This window comes from Cyclopterus lumpus, chromosome 15 (assembly GCF_009769545.1).
Source record: "Cyclopterus lumpus isolate fCycLum1 chromosome 15, fCycLum1.pri, whole genome shotgun sequence".
Lineage (NCBI taxonomy): Eukaryota > Metazoa > Chordata > Actinopteri > Perciformes > Cyclopteridae > Cyclopterus > Cyclopterus lumpus.
Window position 1 is genome coordinate 10,201,122 of NC_046980.1, and position 22,157 is coordinate 10,223,278.

Here is a 22,157-nt window from a genome sequence, read left to right on the forward strand (position 1 = left end):
CTATATCCCTGACAAGGATGGAGGATAGGGAGCCTTGGGAGCCACTGCTCTCCTTGAGGCTTTGTTCTGGGAAGGCCTGTTGCTCAAACTGCTTGTGCTGCTCAAGGACTGACAACTTGGTCTCTGCACTGCTACTCAGGCGAAGCGTGTCCAAACTTCGCCTGCCACTCATGGCTGCTTTGAGTATCTGGAGCTCCCAGTCATCTGGGTCCATAAGAGCTTGTCTCCTCGGCACCTCGTAATCGTGCAGCCCTCCGTGAATTCGAACAGGCATTGACCAGACGCAGTCTGTTGAGTGGGGAGGAGAAAAGAAGAAGCGCTTCTCAGACGGACTCTCCCCCCGTGCAGAGACCTCAGGACTGCTGTCATCGTACACAGGGTTCTGAGTGGTGAGTGGGTTGCGGTCGGAGAGGAAGGTCACGTTGCTCTCTGACTTGGGCAGGTTGACGTGCAATGCTCCGTTGCCGCGGGCTGCAATGGCGCGACAGGCAAAGGTGCTAAGAATCCTCTGGTGGTCGGCCTCCTCAATGACAGACTGTTTAACCCTGCCCCAGCAAAGAGTGGAGGTGAAGAAGAAGAAGAAAAAAAAGAAGACTTGAGACAGGTGAGAATTGATGGTCTAAGGGTGAGCGAAGCAAAGTAAAAAGAGTGAGTCAAAAGCAACACCGCTATCATTTGTTCCTACATCCTAACTGATTATGACTCAAAGTATTGTGACTGTTACTGAGAACGTATGCACAGTCTGTATTTTGAGTCAAAAGGACTCAAAACCTTCCAAGTTTATGCTAAAGAATTCAAGTTGCTAAATGAATTAAATAGATGAATTAACAGATATGCTGGGCAACCACCAACATCAACCCATATTGGATGCATTGGTGCAATCAGTCACAACACTAAGAGACGTGAAGGTGAGGGCAACAAAGCACATGAGGAGACCATTGTTTAAATGGTCGGGAGAGAGGAGACAGCTATAGTGATAGCTACTGAAATGTTTCCTGACTACGTGGAAGTCTTTCACTAAGCCTAAAAAACATTTAACTGCGACCAAAATATAATAAATGGTATTAATGGTGAAACATTCCACAACATTCCCATCTAAATAAAGGTTAAGTACATACCATAATCACATCTATACTGTATATAGTATATGCATATGCTCAGCAAAAGCTATAAGCAAGGGGGAAAACTAGGGTGCTTCTCCTGTGTTATATCATCTAAAAATATTGATCAAATGCCTCAGACGTCATATATTTTGGGATTACTTACTGCAGTCTGAATCCAGAGAGACAGGGGAATAGAAATGATGGAGAAGACAAGAAACACATACAGATGGTAAGAAGACTAAAGTAGAACTGTCAGAGGTGTGGATGAAACGTAAGCTCAAGAGTATGTCAATACTGAACTTATACACTTGCTGTGTGCATCAGCAGAGTATGCTAGACTGTTGGCACAAACACACACACACAGACGTTGTGATTTCATGACTGTCGGGGACATTATATTGTAATTTCTTGGAGACTTACCCTAACAATAACTGCCACCAGCCTAACCCTAAACTTAACCATTAATCTAAAGCTAACCGTAAGTCCTTAAATCCTCACCCTAAAATGTAATTATGTATGTGTTGGACACACACACACACACACACACACACTTTATATTTCAATAACTTTGTTTTTAAAATCTTTTAATGGGGTTGTTTATCGACCAACTCTTCTTGGAATATAACCCCCAAATAAACGTTGCTCTGCCACAATACAATCCCCACGAGAGTTCTTCTTCTACAGAATCAAAAGCTTCTGCTTGTTGTTGAGTGTTGGTCAACATCTGTTGTAAACATTGCACAAGCTTTTTACAGCTTGCCGTTAAGCTTTGATTTTCTTTTGTATAAAGGCGAATGTGATGTTAATAGCAGTAAAAATGCTGTAAATGCAAATTATTAAACAGAGCAGGGCAGCTGTTTAAATTCAATTAAGTCTCATTTACTCATTTTAAATTGATTTATTCATGTAATTCATTCCAGGTTTGGGGTATTATGTGAAATTAAAGATAAAGCACTGGGCATAAAGGCTAATATTTAATGTAGGTTTTAATCAAAGGAAGGTTTAAAAAAAGCAATTACGAAGCGCAGGCCAGCCTGTATTTGTTTCTATTGCCAGTGAACTATACAATATTACATAAACACAACACACTCTTCTGACATTGAAAGAGCGTCTTGCAAAAATGTATACACAGTCATATTAGGAACACATGTATTAGCTCAAGTCTCATCACCAGCTGTGCTGCAGTGTGACCTGCTGACGTTTAAAGTCGATAATGGATCCATTGATGCAGGTACAAATACGTCTAAAGCAGAAGGTGGATGTCTGAGGTCAACATGCAGAGCTGCCAGGAGTAATTTAATAAAAAAAAACAGACAACATTATTTAAAATATTAGACAACGGTCAGTCTCAAAAGCAGGAGGATACCAAGGCATTCAGCATGAACGCATTTTTTTTACGAGATAAAAACTCAAAGAAGGGAACCTGCAGAGCAAGAGGACCTGCTTGTCATGGGAACAGGTGGGATGGGCGGTAGGTAATAAAAAAAAAAAAAAAGGGTCAGGGTTAACTCACATGCTGCTGTCGCCCAGCTCCTCGTACAGGTTGGCACTGGGAGCCCCCGCCGGAACTGCTTTCCCTCCCGGTGGTAAAGCCATCTGAATCCTGGCAGTTTTGGCACACTCTGCCTGTCGCCTGTGCAAGGTGTCAACATTTACAGTCACCGAGATATGTCTCCAGTCCACAGATAAATAACCTCGTGCACAAACACGCAACGGAAAATCAACCCCAAATGGTTCTTTCACACTCAATGTAGTTAAGAATGAACTCCTCCTTTCTAGAACAGGGTGGTTCAAAAGTTACGTTAAGCATAAAGGCTGCCATGAAATGACGATAACGATAAGTTTTTTCAAAAAAGGAGACACATGCAGTAAAACTAAAGTTCCTGTTATGTTCAGTCATGTCAAATAAATATTGGGGATGAGTAAAGAATAACTCAATATCATGGGATGATGTTAGGGATGGGACGTTATCGTATTTTATCGCATATTTAAACGTAAAACTTTATCGTGGCAAATTAGTTCGTGGAGAAAGAACAGTTGCTATTTTTTTAATTCTTTTTTTATTCATCCCATATTTATGCAGTTGCACCTTCATATTTACCATCATCTTATTTAAGATTGTTTTGTTTTTTCACGACAAACATTGTTTACTAAACGAGATGTTTCCTAACTGTGATGCAATACACATATTTTGGCAATGACAATCGTGACATTATTTCCTCTCAACCCATGCTTGTTTACTCTGAAAGCTGCACAGAGCTGCACGTGTGGATTCTGAAAGGGATGGACAATACTAGCAATCATTTCCCCTTTAGGAAGGTATTTTCTTTCTGTATTAATACAACATATATTGCTTAATGGAGCTTTAAGCATGAGAACAACACAAGCACAACACATGATTGTTTTAAATTAAAGATTTCTATTGAGGAAAAACACCAGAAAATGTCTTAAATGATACCCAACAACAAAAGCTGTATTGTGGATTTTTAGCTTTTTATGTGTCTTCAACTACACATTTTTAGAGCTACATTCTGCGCCTTTCAACTGTCATTAGATTTTTTCACATGAATCTAAACAGCCAAAATAGAACTTAATTATGTATCCTACAAGATTACTCACTGTTGCTTCATGTCATCATATTGGCAGACATTTTCAAAGAGTGGCATTACCTAGCATGCATTTTTGCCATTATCTTCAAAACATTCCACTTTACTTAAAAAAACGAATGAATAATGAATATCAAACTTGTCAAACTTGAAGAAATAATGATTACTTACTCTTTGAACCTGTTTATCAGGTTTGATTCAGAAGAAAGGAGAGGAGACAGGGAGAGAGAGAGAGAGACAGGAGACAAAAAAAGATGAGTAATTGCATATTTTGTCAAGAGTGTACCCTCCATACAATTATAATACGAGGAGGTATTTAATGTTGGGAGGTGACACAACACAGACATGTTGGATTAAATAATGGACATTATTCATGCAATTCTTTTACAGAAAACCACATATATTTGTATAACATATAGTGTTATTTAATCATATAGTGTTATTTAACCACAAAACAGTAGAAAACCATCTGTACATGCTCTTCAATTTCTATCCAAAGTAGCAAGCACTCAAGCCTCCATCAGTGACTGCAGGGCTACATGCACGCTTTCTCCTTAAGTGAATCCTCTGTGCTTCATATTACCATTACTTATTCACAACAAAATTAAATTGTTCCACATGAATAAACAGATCCATATTTTAAACATTATGCTCATTCCCAAATTAAGGGAACACAGAAATATGTTGACTTACAGAAAGTGATTTCTTAAATCATTTAATTTGACCAAAGTAATGACGCCAACAACAAAGTGCCATCTGCTGTGACAGTTTGTGTGCTAGGTCTAATGTCACCATCAACAGCTTTCCGCTGTGTGTTTGTTCTGTGCATTTGCGTCGGGACAAACACTCGGCCCATCTGCCGTGAATAAACATTTCCCCAAACCTCACTGTTTATGGAACATTTTCAGCATACTAACGATTTGAGGGGATATGACCCCTACTCCAGCCAGCCAAGAGTTCAACTACCTCACCTTTAAACAAAAAAGAATAAACTCTGTCTGTGTGTGTGTGTGTGTGTGTGTGTGTGAATGAATGAGAGAGTTTGAACAAACCAGACATTGTTTATTGTGTGTGTGTCAGGCAGAGATGATTAAGTAGCGTGAAGACGCACTGTGACGGTCACAATTGGCTGTGGATATTTGTCACAAATGAGTGTTAATTAATCTGCTTTCACAGAGCATGAGCAAGGAGATTAGCCCAGCAGAGTGCGCAGTCAGCATGTCTGATGAGAGAGAGAGAGAGAGAGAGAGACAGAGATAGACACGGAGAGAGAGAGACACGCACACAAACCCCAAAAAGGCAGCAAACAAGCAATAACTGCTCTCGATTTATCTTAAAAACCTGACAATCCCTTTTCAACAATGCTGTTTGTGGTGAAACGCAATATCTCCCAAGGCAATGGTCTGCTTAATTAAAATGTATTTCCCTCCAACTTTCTGACAACAGTTTAAATATGATTAATCGATTACAGAAGCCAGTGATGATTACTGAGGCGAGAGTACTCACTGTTTGTAGGTGACCATGACGATGAGGATGGCAGGGATGCAGCACAGGATGATGATGATGGCCAGGGCCAGGAGAGCTCCCTCTGTGTAGCCCACAGCTTGGGCCGCCTTCTTCACACTGGCCACAATGTCTGGGGAGCGGATCTCCAAAATGCGGCCACCCTCACCCAGATATGGCTGAAACTCCTTGTTGATTTCCAGCACATTCCCATCAAGAAATCTGTTATTCAAAACACATAATAAGAACAGGAGAATAATCGTTATCTTGCAAACTCATATTTATCTCCAAGCAGAAATTATCAATATTCTTCTAAAAACAATGTACCAAATGATGATACGAAAACATTGAGACAATGTCAAAAGGGTTGCTCGCTGGTGATGAACCTAAAGAGAATTATCACCCGAATCTGCTGCTCAGCTGGACAAAAAAATGTTTAATCTCATTGTTTCGCCCATAACTTTAGTATTTTGGTTTACTCTCACAGCTCTCATAGTAGTGTCATGTTTCACTGCAGCAGGCCACTGTTTTCAGGGGAAAAGTAAAGGAAAAACAAACACTGGACACCAACTGGCAGAGGGCACAGCTAAAGAGCAAGATATTTCCCTTTAAAGTTGTTAGAGACCAAGCTGCAACCCCCGAGTCTGAAAAGTGTAGCCAATGCGGAAATGCAATAACCTTACATTCTTCCGTATAGCCAGCAGGAGTCCACACCTATGTTTGCAAAAATAAGTCTGTTTGTATAAAAGTCTGTAGGAAAAAATGACACTACTTGATTTATTACCTCAGCAAACTCTCAATTGCTAGTATCAATTCTTCTTCAATACAGCATGATGTTCATTTAGTAAATTAATGTCCCATTAAGAACATAACGGTATGCTTTAGGGCGTGGCTACCTTGTGACTGACAGGTCGCTACCACGGCGTTGTCTGGTCTGGAAATTGTCAGCTTACAACTTTAACCCTTTCACATTGGGTTTTCAGTTTGTGAAAGTTAATTATAATTATATAATATTGGAGGCCTAAAAATGTCTTATTCAGCATTCCGTTGTACTTCACCCTTTCGTGTCACTTCTGGTTGCAAAAAAACAAGATGCCGCCGACAACAAATTCTAGACTTAAAGCTTCAAAACAGCAGTCCATAAACCAGCGGGTGACTCCACAGTGACTCCGTCCACTTCTTATATACTGTCAATGGTAGAGAGCCAAGATAGAGCTAAATGATTTATGTTGATCTACAACTGCTGGATTGGTAAATACAGTAAGTAACTGTTTGCTAAAAAACAAATCACCATAGCGATGATGATATGTCAATGTTGTGCTCTCAACTTGTTTTCCCCTGCCTCAACTGGAAAACAACTTAAGTGCGTCATTTGCTGAAAGACAATTATTTCAAGGTCATCTGGTAAATTAGATCATTCCATTATTATTATCTACATACTGCTCACATAAATTAATTTCTCACTTTAAGCGCAAAAGCTTCGTCAAAAGAAGATAAATGAAATCCTTCGTGTGACCTTCCTACCAAAAATGTTTTCCCTCTTGTGACAGAATTTGCATCACTATTGTAGTAAAATGAACATGCATAACAGCAATTCACCCATTTCTCTCCCAATGTTATTTTATACCAATAATTAGAGTGGCTTTCAAACATTCTGCTTTATAAAGGATTGAGCATTGATGTCATTTCTGTTTTTCTATAGGTGAATAAATGAGCGGAGATGAAGGTTATCAACCGTTTGCTCTGGCAATCCATCCTTTCGAGAGGTCAAATGGTAGTGTGTGTTCAAGGTGGCATAAGGACACTTTATAATGCAATAATTGTCTCACTATGTTGTCTCTCTCTTTCTCTCTCTGTATTCTGACAGGCAAGTCACATATATATTACATGCAATTACCCCACAACATTGTCAGACATACACTGCATACATAAAAAGCCTTTCTCCTCTAGTCTAAAGGATTTCCCTGTTAGTGTTAGTGTCTACGGAAGCAGAGTCATATATTAAAGCAGGGATGTAACAAGCGTGGCTCTCTTAAAAGCTGCTACTTGTGATAATGGCGACGATCACTCATTTGGGTTAAAAAAAGAGCTGCTCTTATGACACAAGTGCCACCCTTCCAATGGCAGCGGTCTCAATCCCCCACTTAAAAAACAGTTGAGGCACTCTTCTGATCGTCAAGGACACTAAGATAATGTCTATAGATTAATTCACTACATAGGCAAAGCACCTCTAAAGGTCATTTGAGCAGAGCATTTGAAAATGAACTGAAATGGTCTTTCAAAGACAAGGAGGAAGGTTTCCTAGAAGCCACACACAAAACAGACTTGTCAGCAAGAATATAAAGAGAAATAAAGAGTGAAGATCGCGTCATATAGCTCACTGTAAGTCAAGCAGGGGAGAAAATTGGTAGAGAGTGAAGGGGACAACTCAGTAAGGGGGTGTTTACTATTGATTTGCAACTCTCATGCTCTGATGGAGTTGCCTTTTAAAGATAGGTGTCTGATCGGTTTGACAGACGGGCTGAATAACTTGAGAAAGGTGAGATTGTTCTCAGGTGCCAGCTCACTCTTTTTCTTCTGAAGGGATGAAATAGTATAATGTAAGCACATTTTCTGTGTTGCATTAATAGCATGTGAACATGGTCTCTCAGTGGTCAAACAGTAACATAAATCACTCCATCGCCATGTTCAAAACAAAAGGAATGAAATGTGTTCTTGGCCTTCCTGCAAGCGCTTTGAGGCTCTGGCATGACGGGTTAAATGGTTAAAAAACTCCCTGCTTCACTCTCACTCTGTCCGTTCCTAACCTCTCTTACATTTTCGCAAATTCTGTGACATGTGGAAGATTGGCTGCAATTGCAGGATAAACAAGGTTTTATAAGGAAAGTAATGGCAGACACTGTAGAGGAGGAAGCCATGGGAGCCTGCTGGGGGCGAATAAACTATGCAACAGGGACATAAACCAAATGGTGGACTATACTTCTTGTAATAAAATACACCCACTCACTTGAAAAGTTCCTTGGGTGAAATGGCCCTGTTGGTGAGCGGATCAATGGCGTACACCATCAAGTCCGACTTACTGTAGTCCTCTAGTTCAAAGCCATCGCCATGACGACGTGGCCCGATTGACTCAACAATCACTTTGGCACCTGGAATCTGGTCCTGGACGTGGCGCTCCAAAATACTGAAATGAAAAAACAAAACCACGGGTCAAACTTATAGAAGGAAAGCAATAACAGCGTAAATACACCAACAAACAGATTTGCATTAGTTCAAATCATTTCAGGGCACAGAGGTGCCCGAAGCGGTATTAAAGCCACCGATCTTAAGCACTCCATTCTAGGAATGATTGTCCCATTGGGCTGCTTTTTGCTTCACAATTGGGCTCTCGGCAAAGCAAGGCTTTGATAATCCTGTTCAGGCAGGGAGAAATCTACACCTCAAATTACAGCCAATAGAGAAAAGCCTTGCTGTCTGCCTTTGCCAAGGTGGATAAACAGTTTGAGCACTCGGGAATGGCCCAGGATCATAAAAAGCACCGTGCAAAATCCTAGAACTCTACGATGTCATCAATGCAAGAGCTTAACATGACTAATGTTTGTTTTTTAGCCTGAAGAGCAGTGCCATTTGTGTGGGAGAGACACAGCAAGCTCTTGAAAACAACTATTAACACTCATTTGCCTTTCAGATTGACTAATTAGATTAAACACGGTGCCCCATGAGCTGCAAAAAGATGTTTCATGAATCTCTATAATTGATTAATTTGGACCAGGAAAACAAACTCGAGAGGATAGACTCAAGCGTCTCATTGGCTAATCCATGATCCTAATTGATTGGTCAATGGTTATTGAATAACAACAGACAAGTTGTATGCAACATTTTTTCTTCTTGGTTCCTGTCTATTTCCAATTGTGGTTTGAGACAGCTAAATCATTAATGTCCCTCCAGGCCTTCTAAAATAATTGTATGGGCAAATTACGGTCCCACCTTGAACCGAGTTCACCCCTTATCATAGTGCCGCACAAAAAGATGCAATTCATTTTCCAGTGTCAATATTAACAAAAGGAATATTAGAGGGCAGGGAAATGTACTGCAAATAATAAGTTGTATTGGATGAGGTAACGGTCAAACATGTACTCCTTCCATTATGCAAACACCGATGTTGGTTTCTCCTGATTTAACAAATCGTTTAGCTTTTTCGTTCACATGTCAATAACAATAACTGCTGTCTTACCTAATGAGCTGCTCTCTATGTTCTTCCACTAAAGTGGGTGGGACAGTGGACACAACAACTTGCATGTCCAATGCGTTGACCACGGAAACCTGAGAGAGAATAGGATTGAGGGAAAGAGAGGAATAGCAGACTGAGCGGTAAAACAGACAGCAGAAAATAGAAGTAAAGTGCCAATAAAGCCAGTGTGTCACATATGTCCTGCTGTGAGTTTGGTCCACACATTCAAATGCTTCTGTCAAATCAAATGGGACTCCCTAATTGCCTGCTTGCAATGGCACCATGCGGCAAACTTAACAGGCTTTAATTCTGATGCCGCATATAAGTGCATAGGCAACAGCCTCTGTGCTCTGAAGCCAAATCTCCCATGCGACTCCTGTGAAATTAGGTTTCCCCGTTAAAATTAACGAGCACGCACTCGCTGCTCTCCCATATCCAGGCAATGTCCCAGACCCTCCTTCTGTCTCGTTAGAAGCTTGTTAGCCAGACATATTTCACTGAAACGAAAAATAATCCTTCCCATAGTCAGGAAAGATAAGCATTGAATTGGGAACAAAGCTGAGCCCAATCACAGTGTGTGCGTGGGGAAATTATTCGGAAAGAGAAAAAGGCACACAAAGACGAGAGACACCCATTTAGTCAAACCCACGCACTGACACACAAATGTCTGTAATGTGTACAAAGTTAATACACATTGCTGAAAGAAACGGTCTAATTGGATCATCAGCCAGTGGCAGAGGCCACGTGTTGTGTGTCCTGTACCTACTGTGAATAAAAACATTTGGCCCTGAGTAAACACAAACAAAAAAGCACCATCTAGGCTCATAATGAACAAGTTAGTTTAAATAAAACTAAAACAGCAGGTTTCAAAATGATAACACAAAAATAGTTTGTGGTGGTACTTCATGGCAGACATCTTTTGATATACTAACAGCAGACGCCATGTAGCATTGTTGCTGGTAGCAGACATACATAATACATAATAATTAATTAAAATCAAGATATATAAAGATTATAACTAATTCAATTATGACTTATAAACCCATACATTAGTATCTAAGAATGATGGCACTCAGCCTACATCATAAGCCATCATAATAAGAGAATTTAACAGAAGATTACATTTTGGATGACACCCAATTTTGTAAAAAATAGGGAAAACTTCAAGATTTGATATTACCTAATTAAATCTTGATCTCAGGGTTGCTACAGAGTCCTTCTCAAGGTGTACAGGGACATGCTATTTCATATACACACAAATCAAATGATCAAGATCTTTATAAATTAATTATATATTTGACTAACTATATATATATATAAACATACATACATACAGTATATAAATATATATATGACCGATGACGACGAAATTGACTTTGACGTGTAAAATTGCTGGGATGTCCCTTTTGTTAAGGCTCCTCTATCAATGAATTACAGACAGACGACATCGAAAACCAATTCCATATTTCAAAGAGCCTTTCTCTGCACAGATGCACCGGTGTGCAGGTGCCCAGTGTGCACACAGCCCAATACCCGTGCAGTATATATATTGATCAGCATACATATGCGCTATAAAAAGGCACAATACTGGATACTCACCACCACTGCAGCACTGCTGCTGAGACCTTTTCCATAGTCGTCTGTGGCAATAACTTCAAACCTGAAGTAGGACCTGCGCATATTTCGAAACATGATGGCCGACTTGATGACACCTGTATATGTCTCGATGACAAAGCTGTCCTGGCCCTCCGGTGCCGGTGGGATAATCAGGCGGTATGCCATCTCACTGTAATTCCCAGTGTCCTTATCAGTGGCCTGTAACACAAATGTAGCACACGAAAAAACTGTGCTATACTCAAAACAATAAGAAAAAGAGAAAGCAATGTGTCATGGAAAGAAAAGTAATGATTTGAGATTGCAATACAGCCTGAGCTAGTATCCACCAATCATTTCTTGAGCTCTTGAAGATAAGATGGTGGCTGTTTGGTTTCAGAAATATTGCCACCTTCCAATCAGTGATATCACAGGAGATGTTTATTATCACTGATATATTATTATAACGGCCCGGAGAGGACTTTCTTGTTCGACCCTCCCGTGATGCATCAACTTGCAGTTATTTATCCCACAAACCTTCAGCAGCCATGTGACAAATGTGGCAAATGTAAACGGTTCAGTTATCTCGTGACAAGCTGTTTGGTTAAATAACTTATTTTGAGGGCTGTGTGGCCTTTAGTGCATCCATGATTTTTTTCGCCATGGTGTCAAGAAATGTTATCTAATAACGTCAGAGCAATTGATGGATAACCATTAGAACATTGTGATAAACTACAGCTGGCTAGATTGGGAACCACCGACAGGTGGGCACATTTTTATAAACTATTAATTGATCACAGCAAACCCCAAAAATCGACCTCTGGGGCACAAATTCTGACTGGCCACTGAGCTCACATACAGACATCAATTTTCAGAGTGCTTGTACGTGACACTGATAAATAGTAGCAATCTCTTTTGTTTCTTCCGCCATTGGAAGAGGTGGGTCAGGGAGGGTGGCGGGGGGCAAGGTCCCACTGCAAGGGTATGTAGAGCAAACATTTTAAAAGTTGTTTTTTAAAACAGCAGAGAGCCAGAGAGGGTACTGAGAAAAAAGGTGACTGTCATTTGGCGACTCATGATCCCATTACTTACCGATTAAAGGGTCATGTAAATGACATAAGAAGCAGGGTGTAATCATACAATCAAATCTTTCTTCTAAACAGCACACTTTTACGTTGTTCATGACATTTCTTCCACTTAACTTTTCCAATCCACTGAAACCTGTCTGGCACTGCAAAGAGCATTTGCTGACACCCACATGTCTGCAAGTCTCTCCTTGTGACTGTATAATGTGACTACACTATTTTTGACTAAGTGTCAGAGTATGCCAAATGTTGACGGTATTCCTCGAGAGAAAGCAGCGCTTTTTCATTTATTACTAATGAAGTCAAGTACAAACACTTCACACTCGCAATACTCCAAAGAAGCCTCGGCCTGGGGGAAATTATAGATAGCTCTTGACCCACAATTCTACATGTTGGTGTCTATTCCAAGTTCAAGGAGAGACAGGAAAAGGGATTCTGAGCTGGTCGAGGAGTTGAAGCCACTGCACAGTGTTTAGTCGATGATGATGTCCTGTACATCTGAGCCTTCGCGAGATATGTCTAGGTCTTGGGCATATTTTTCAACTTCATTATTATTCATCGGATAGTTGCCATGACTTCAATCCATGTTTTTAAGGTTTCAGTTTGTACATAATTATTTTACTTATTTTCTGTCACACACAAAATCTGATTTTAAATATCTATAAGAAAAAAGACGTCATAAAAAATACATATTTTTCAGTTAAAATAAATGTTAAGTAATTCAATGTATGGAATCTATGCCAAATTAAGTATTATTGTCTGCATTACATTTACATGCATTCCAGTTACAGGTTCCTGCGATGTTCTCATGGTATGACATCCTGGGACACTAACAGTAAATGGATAATGTTAATGATAATGATAATGTTATTAGTCGTGCTTTTCCTGATATGGAAAGGCACGATGTCGATCCAAAGTTCTAGTTACCTTGACATTTCTGAATTGGTATCCGTTTCTAAGATATTCTCATTGTACAATAAATGGTAGATTGAGTTAAATCTACCTCTAGTCTATTGCTAAGCAACAAATCCCTGATGAGATTATTAACCAGATGCATATGACAATGTAGGATCATGTTTATGACACAGCACATTGAGCTCGTACTTTAACCACTTGAATTAGTGAGAATTGAAAAATAAATCTTATAAAGCACATGGACATACACGTGCATCAAACTCATACCTTCAATCTCTGATGAAGACCCATCCAACCACACAATGATCATGAATAATGGTCCAAGGCTCAATCTGCTCCAGTGCCTACAAGACTTTAATTAAATATAGCACACTCAAACATTGACCATAGAAAGTGCATTGTAAAAATGATTGAACATACTATATTTAAGTTTAACATACTCAAGTATTGATGAGGTATTGAATAATTCCTGTACGAACCACGTGGACATTTTCTGCATGTGTTTAAGTGTCTAAATTATTGTATTACTTTGGAAGGTATCTCCTATAATGTCTGCCTTTCTTAAAATGCAATCTTCTGTTAATATATGCTAACCTCATGTTTGGAGTTGTCAAATGCAGTAAAGACGAGTCACATAGCTTAAATAAGCACTGTAGAAATGTTTCTGTCCTATGAGCGTTTTTCTTCTTTTTAAAGTTCTAACATAAAGATTAAGGATAAGCTCATTTCATGCAGGAAAAGCAACCCATGACTTTTATTTGAGACCATCAATAAAATGAATTTAATCCCTGGCTGACCCTGGTTTTCCCATCTTTTTACTTTTAGACAGCAAAAATATTTTGGGGATTTAAAGGTTGAGTGACAGATCCCTCCACTGTACCCTTTGATGATTTGGGCTGATTTTCACAGCTGCTGGAAGGTCTTATATACTTTTCATGAATCTCCCTTTATGACTATTGTACTCCCGCTTGCCTTTTGGATATTACACCTTCTTTTTCTTTCCTTAACTATTCTCTCGACACCATTGATGTCCATACTGGAAGTAGTTCTCATGTTCCTGGCCAGGTCCCAGTTCAATTTAAAATACGGTTACAGGCTACAGTTACTTCTAATTAAGCTTCCTTTCAACATCTAAATATTTAAAAGGTGTTCCATAATGCATTATAACTACGGTCTGTGCGGTGTTGTGACCACAACACAGTGACATGCAATTCAGAAGATTGTTCAGCATTCTTATGCAGCGTAACCGTCTCGAACCAAACAGGCAAAGTCCCAGAGTTTGCTTAAATTGCACCAATTGAAGAAACACTACTTTATACCTATTAATATGTCTTCACTTGGGACTCATTTCTTCTTTTTATTGTTAAGTGGATGACACTCAGCTGAAAGTCAGTTTTCCAGACACAGGTTAGTTGAGGCCCATGCATTTCCTTCAGCTAAATTGAGACAAAAAAGCCCCGATTATAGGCACTGATAAAGTAGCATCACATCAACAATAAAGCTTAGCCTTGGTCAGGCAACACTAAGTTGTTTTCTGTGAATACAAAAAAGTGAAAAACACGAGCCGGCTGATGAACAATATGCGGTGTGCTCTCTACTTACTATGGTGGCAAAATCAAGCTGATATTTGGGTAGATTTTAGGCACACAAATATACACATATATATCTCAAAATGGTCTAAAATGATTAATGACAGAGGCTTTGGTGGCTGGAGAGAAAGACAATTCAGAGAATGTTGTATTCAAATCGACCTGACACAATAAAGGCATTGGGGACCAAAATAGGATTTTGAAAAGGGGAAATTAAAAATCCTGAAACCTTGACAAAATGACAAATCTGTGGCCATGACACATTGTATATCTACACAAAAATGCACAACAGTTTTTCAGCTGTAATGCTGACATTCAAGCTGACACTGGTATCTCAAGGATTTTGAACACAAACACCAGCCTGAGGACCCGCCAACACACACCCACACATACAGAAAATAGACGCGCAGTGTATACCGGATGACACAGTGGAACCTCCTTGGCAGAGCAGGCTGATAATCAGACAGGATGTCCAGCCATGCTCCTGTGAACATACTGGGATTACACCGCTCAACTCACTCTGATGAAGAGATGTAGCGAGTGATAGTGAGAGGAGATGGAACCGTGTTGCAGAGAGCAGAGCGGATGAATTCTCCCACCTTGGCTGCAGGGTGTGCGATGAAGATGTGGGACCAGAGTCAGGCACAAACCAACAAAAAGAAAGACCAGAGCTGATGTTTCCTTACCACTATCTTGAGCACAGAGCTGAAGATCTTGCTGTCCTCCGTCACGCCGCCTATGTAGAGCCTCCTGGAGAAGACGGGAGGGTGGTCATTCTCATCCTGCACCTCAATGAACACCTTGGCTGTGTTCGCTGCCAAGAGCAAATGGAAACAGAATGCTTTCAGGTCCTTTGGGGTGATACAGATCTAGTATGTAATATATTATAAGCCATAACACCACTTCAATTCATGTGACACAAATAACTCATGTCTGTGTACTTCAATGTAAAACAAACAACTATTCAAGCATCTGATAAGCCAGGTCTGCTGCATCCTCACAGAATAGGAATTGGGACACACATGGCCAGGAAGTGTATATCGTCTCGGCCACTAGCTGTTGAATAAACACGTCTCTGATGTCATCCGAACGGGCGTTGATCAAATGTTGCATAATTTAGCCTGAAAATTGTCATGTCAATATAATTTGTTCATGGTCATCAGCTGATCCACAACTTCAAAAGAGAGCTTGAAATCACTTTCAAAATATTTCCCGAATATTTTGAAAGTTAATCATTGCTGAAAACATCACAGTATGTCGTCAAATAACATCCTGTGGCTGGCCATCGCCATTTCGTCTGACCCATTTGGATGGGTGTCTTTCACCAAAGAGGAGTCAGATTCCCTTAGCTTCTTAATTTAAATCGGACTGAAAATATGGGGATATTGATACCAAAAGTGAATAGAGGGAATTTGGGAATACCCATCTCTATTTATTAGCAATTTTCAGCTGCAACGAAGTGGATAAATTGCATGCTGTAAAGATACATATGTCCCCTTAGTCCTAACTCAACCCTTTCTATTTTCGTGAAGCGTACAACTTTGAGTCAATAATGAGGAAGTTCATTTTGTTTTGATTACAGCAAATATTTTGAATCGAGAGAAACTAGGTCTGAAGTGTGTTGATGACTGCACTCTCACATCCCCACGATAAGTAGATCAGAAAAACAACTGAGCAAGTTTGCTTTTTGTTTACCAACCAATTACTGAGAACATTCACACTAGTAAAATATGGCTCTGTGAAATAATAAAAATGATGAGGAAATATTGCCTTCTAAGCCATTAGTTTTAAGTGAAGTCTACCTGGCATCATTTATTGTTGAAAAGTTTGTTTCCCAGACATCTTGCTGCACTAAATAAAAGGCTCTGAAAGTTAAACTGGCCAGCAATTTTCAAATTATAGGAATTAATAATTTGAAGGGCAGCCAATAATCAAACAGCAGAGAAGTTAGCCGAAACATTTTGAAAAAAGAAATGGGGAAAAGGAGGCAGATCATTTGGTATTTTAATCATACATTTCCTGGTTAAGTGGTCTTTTTGTGAGTCCTGACCCTTTAAAAGGAAAAACACACACATTGTATATTGAGTACAAAGATTTGTGCCCGCTAATTTGTCCCAGTTACACCTATGCAATGAACAGCATGAATATATACAGCATCCTTCCAACAACGCAGTTTAGGTAAAATATATGCAGTGTCAAGGACCATTTTCTTCTGGCAGCATACACACATGTAAAGGATTGGAGCTAAGGATGCGCCAGGGGAATTGGACAAACAAAAACACGGCACATCAAATTACAGGCACGAAAGCTTGAGTGTGAGCCACAGAGGGAGGACTCCGGGGGATGGAAAAGAGGTCTGAAGAGTTTCTCTCTCTTCCCTCCTCTTTGTAGAAAGTGGCTATATTTCATACTCGCAGTATCTGGGTATGAAAACATAAATACAGCTCTCCTCCTTCCTCTCTAACACACTCATAAAGATGCATGGAAGAACCCAGTCCATTAAGAGGAGGGACTGCTGCTAAGGCAGAGTGAGCTTGACTGTGCCGAAGTGTTTATCATTCCGAAAACGTGTTTAATTAAATCAAGTCGTACTCTGGATTATTACACGTGTGCATGTACATATAAATATCAGAGTATGCAGAATTGTGCCTACAACATATACAGCGTACTAGTCTCAACAGGGCTAAAAAAAAAACATAAATCTATCTGACAAAACAGTCCAGTAATGCTCTGATAATTTAAACTCAATACGGAGAACAAAGAGTCACAGAGTCCTGATCTCCGGTACAGTAACATAAGTGAGAAAAAAAGCTCTCTGCCAAGAGAGGCTGTCAGCCTGTAGTTGCCAGGGAAGTTCAATCCCCTGTCAGAGAGAGATATAGTCCTCTACTTTACATCTATCAGAAAAAGAGATGTGAGCGTGTGTGCGCCTGCGTATTGTGTACTTGTGACTGCCGTCATTAGTATGTGACAGACAGATGCCGCTAGAAGGAGAGATGCGGGTAAAGAATCGATTATTATTCTGTTCAAATGGCTCGAGAGTGAGGTATCAACCCAACTTGTTGTGAGCATCTCACAAAACATTTGTGAGTTAACCGTTCACAAACAAACCTAATGATATTCCAGCTGAAGCATGGCCAAAAGAACAGCGTTGTCTGAGCTCAGTATGCAGATTAACAACCAGCGTCTAAAAAAAACTCCTTTCTGACCGCTTCACACGGCAATTGGCCAGGTGTTATCCAAAGTTAGAGTGAACCTGTCTCGCCAACTGTCTTAAAGTACTGCCATAACTTTCTTGGGGTGTACAACCGAGTGCAACATCATGAATGGCTTTGTGGGGAGAACATATGCGCCATTATTCCCCCTCGTGCTCTGACTACAAAGACACGCCAAAGACCCTGCAGTCTTGGACAGAGATCGGGGAAGCAGTGGGACGCCGCCAGGAAGAGGCGGTGACAGCAGGCGTTTTGATTCGCCTTTGGATGTGGTCAGTGTTGGCCGGCACGTTGTACGATCTCGCTTGCCTTCAGAATGGTAACACACTAACTGAGAATTAGCAATGATTAATGTGTCGTCACCCACCCTCGTTTTTTGGGGGAGTTCTTACTTAATTAAAACAAATGGGCTATTGCTGATCATTAGACCTTTGTGATGGATTTGGACAGGTCTTTAGTGATTTATGATATGCTGCTTTTTAAACAGATAGAGATAAATGATATCTTATGGTTATTTTAAACATTACCATCACTGATGCATTTACCACATAGTTGATATTTCTACATGTTCATACTCGACTTTCCGTATCACTCGCTGTCTAGCAGTGACAGCTCTGACTAACAAAGGAATATAACATAACTACTGGTACTGCAGCATAGTTACTCAAATAACATGACTATTCATCTTAGTCTGAACGTATAAAAATGCCATAGTGGCCAAACTAGTCAGACCAACAAGCAGACTGAAGTGTGAAACTGAACAACCAATTACAGGCTGCAGTAAACCTGCCAACAAGTATACAAATGGATCAGTGCAGTGAAGAAAATGCATAAAGCATAAAAGTGCAGCAATACACACTGACACAATGTTTTCCTGGTTTTCGTCCAAATCTGCAGGCTAACAGTTTTGGTAGCAGACATCGATTAAATGTGTAATGGGGCAGAATTAAGCATGTAATAATCCACACATATGTACAAACATATAATGCAGGTAAAAATCTAAATGAATACGAGGGTTAAAAATAGGCCGCAATACAATTTTTAAACCTGTATTTAACCATAATCTGTGGCAGTGAGGGATTATTACGATTACATATAAATGCAGCATCTGGAATAATAAGAAGCAGAATGTCCTTCCTTATTTCCTACAACACAACTCACCCTCCTTATTCACCCATTCATTGGATGCTATGTCTTACTTTTAGAAGGCACCCGCAGGTTGGACATGACAACCAGCATAGAGTCTGCCTGGACCCGGAGGACATAGCTGGTCACATTTTCATAATCCAAAGGTTTAGCTGTGGAGATGACGCCGGTCCTGTTGTTCACCCGAAAATGACCTAGAAACAAACAAAATTAGAGCACATGAGGTGAGGGGACACCAGACAGAACTGGGAGATAAGTAACATAATAGAGGAACGCACTGGTTACTGGACATACAGTATTGTTCTGATTAGAGCTATATGGCTCGGCTTTGTTTGCACGACACATCTCTGGGTCAATATTGTTAAAACGTGACTCTGCATGTGTTACAACTGAAAGCATTTATTCTCCCTCACAGGCAAATCTTGGTCTTTCAATGGAGCCTTTTTTGCACCCTTCGCACAAGGAACCTGCAACAATCAATTATCCAGCTGCGAACACAGTTGTATACCTTTTACACATGTGCTATAGCACAACTAAACAAACAGGAGTTTGCAGTGGCAGGACTGAATAAACAAACAGTTGTTGGACAACATAGAAATCACAAAAAAATTAATTCTAACGGAATTAAGGTTAATGGCCTTTTTTTTGAACGAATGTTTAGCGTGAGCACAGAAACAAACAAAATCACTGATATTGCTTTATCTTCTTCCACTGGTATGGGCTGACCCTTACTCCATTGTGGCGATGTATATGTAATTCAAAATGATTTTGATTTTCTTGAGAATATTACTGCAAGCGATCTTTTGTCAGGTCTCGAGCTTTCAATTTCCAGGAGCATCTAAGGAAAAGTGATTCTAGCTCATGTGTCCATGTGAGGTGCATTGTGGGAAGGGGTTACTGACTGACAGCTTCTCACTGCACTCTTCGCTCTCTCCAGTTCAGAGCTACGTCTCCTATGTTTTACCTGAGCTAAACTCACGTCTTGTGTTCTCTCTCTCCCAGGGTGTAATTATGCTCTTTAGACTTAATTTTAGTGTGAAAAGCAGTCTGCAGTGGCAAGAAAGTCCAAACATTCTACCTCCAGACAAAGACAGGACAAACTGGCTATGACGTGCATCGTGCACTTTTTAAGTATTTTTAAATTGGTTTCTGCACCTTTTGACGGACATATTATATTGCATTTTTTGTTATAAAATATGGCTTATGGACATCTGTAGTTGTCAGACAAAATGCTTGAAGTTGAAGGGCAGAAATGTAAAAAAATGAAAGTAAAGTGTTTTCTTTATGTAGAAAAATAAATGAAAAACACAAACAAGAGGGCCTTGTACCACAAACCCAGAGCTTGCTATATCGTTTGAGTGAGTGTGTTTATATGAGTGTTGGTTTACAACATTGAGTATTGTGAAAAAAGGCTTCATGGCATATGATCGGTAGCACACACTGTACCTAGTTCATTTCCTGCCACAATGGAGTAGAATATGGTTTGATTGACAGCGGCAGCTAGAATAGTCCCCACCACTGTGCCAATTGGAGCCAGCTCACTAACCACAGGAAACCTGAAAAAACAAAGAATACAAATCATAAAGCAGTGATCAATTAAGATGCATATTTCACAGATACAAATGGTTAAGATGAATAACAAGGTTGGCATAGAAGGTACCGTATATATATATATATATATATATATATATATATATATATATATATATATATATATGTAAATTATAAGAAACAATACAATGTTTGGAATAAATTCAAACTGATTAATCTTCCATTAGACTTCAATGTATTCCCACTTTCTAAGAAATATACATACATAGTAGCTATTAATTACTGGTATTGTGTAAATGATTGGGAAGTAATTCAACCATCTATAATAATAACGTGTAATATTTCTCAAACGCACTTATTTTGCCTCAAAGTATGTTTAGTGGCTTCAATTCTGTATTTATATATTTATTAGAAAATAATACATCACGCTATTCTTTTCCTTTTTGATAAATGAATAACTAAATATTTTTTCTCTAAGGGAGCACATTGTAAGTTAGTAAAAAAAACATGACTGAATAAATAATTCACAACTGCTTTGACTGATGCCATATCTTCCCACACATTCATTCAATAATAACTACATCGTGAGGGGGATAAGCACACTCAAAAGGACAATGCTGGCTTTGTGTCTGAGTTTGGAGGTAAGGAGAGCTGAGCTATGAAGCACATATCTCATTTTTCAGCTCAGCCTTCGCCTTAACTGTCAATATGGCCCAGAGCTTTGGGTAGTGACCGCGAGAATGAGATTGAAGATTAAAGCAGCTCAGATGAGGTGTCTCTGCAGGGTGGCTGGTCTCACTCCACTTGATAATGCGACTAGTTCAGCGGTTCAAGAAAACCTTTGTATTGAGCCGCTGCTCCTTTGTGTTGAAGGGAACCAGCTGAGCTTGTTTGAGCCCTTGGTATGGTTGCCCCCTGACAACTTTCTTACAGACGGGTTTCGGAAACAACCCAATGGGAAGTGTATATTATGGAAGAATTAGATCTGTCAGCTTTCCGGAGAGCGCCAGGGTTTTTTTTTGTTTTTTTTACCAGCAGGCAGCTGGATATTAATTCATCAACTTTTTTGAATATGTCTGAGCTAAGATCGTTCCAACTTCCACACATAGACACAAAGATGTGATAGTTGATGCAGCACAAATTATTCTGTGAAACGATTTGAGTGTTTATTTCTACTGATAAGTGAGACTTTGTAACAGCTAATGACTATACTTGACTATTAGGCGTACAAGTGGGTAATCATCTCCCGCATGATTGTCACCACTCTCCACAGGAATAACTGCTGCCATAAATGGCAGGGAACCCTGTCTTGGCGGTGTGTCAGCATGGGCTGATTTAAGCTGATAATGTCATCGCGCTGTGACACCCCTCTTGTGATACTGTGCCTGCTTTTCTCACTTACACTCTCGTCTCTGCATACGAGGTGTGCACACGTTTTTTGCATACATGGTGGTGCGGTTTCCTTTGCAGTTTTCATATAAAGTTTGACTATTAGTCACAGCAGCAGTAAGAAATCTGTGTCAACGTTGTGGGAGTAACATTCACAGCATAATCTGTGACAGTCAGATTCTATTATACAGTCAATGTCAGTGTTATGGGGTGTATTTTGGGGAGAAGACG

The 22,157-nt window shown here is 39.8% G+C and overlaps 1 protein-coding gene across 2 annotated transcripts in view; it reads right to left on the reverse strand.

Moving 5' to 3' along the window:
* The window catches only part of LOC117744319 (protocadherin-15-like), a 190,660-nt gene that overhangs the window by 11,109 nt on the left and 157,394 nt on the right, over positions 1-22,157 (reverse strand). For both annotated transcript variants that reach the window (XM_034552518.1, XM_034552517.1), the window contains exons 25-33: positions 20,433-20,542; positions 19,040-19,180; positions 15,312-15,439; positions 11,043-11,258; positions 9,447-9,535; positions 8,220-8,396; positions 5,216-5,434; positions 3,881-3,889; positions 2,617-2,736 (exon numbers count right to left, since the gene is read on the reverse strand). In XM_034552518.1, the coding sequence (XP_034408409.1) occupies positions 2,617-2,736; positions 3,881-3,889; positions 5,216-5,434; positions 8,220-8,396; positions 9,447-9,535; positions 11,043-11,258; positions 15,312-15,439; positions 19,040-19,180; positions 20,433-20,542 (1,209 nt within the window). The remainder of the gene's footprint in view (positions 1-2,616; positions 2,737-3,880; positions 3,890-5,215; positions 5,435-8,219; positions 8,397-9,446; positions 9,536-11,042; positions 11,259-15,311; positions 15,440-19,039; positions 19,181-20,432; positions 20,543-22,157) is intronic.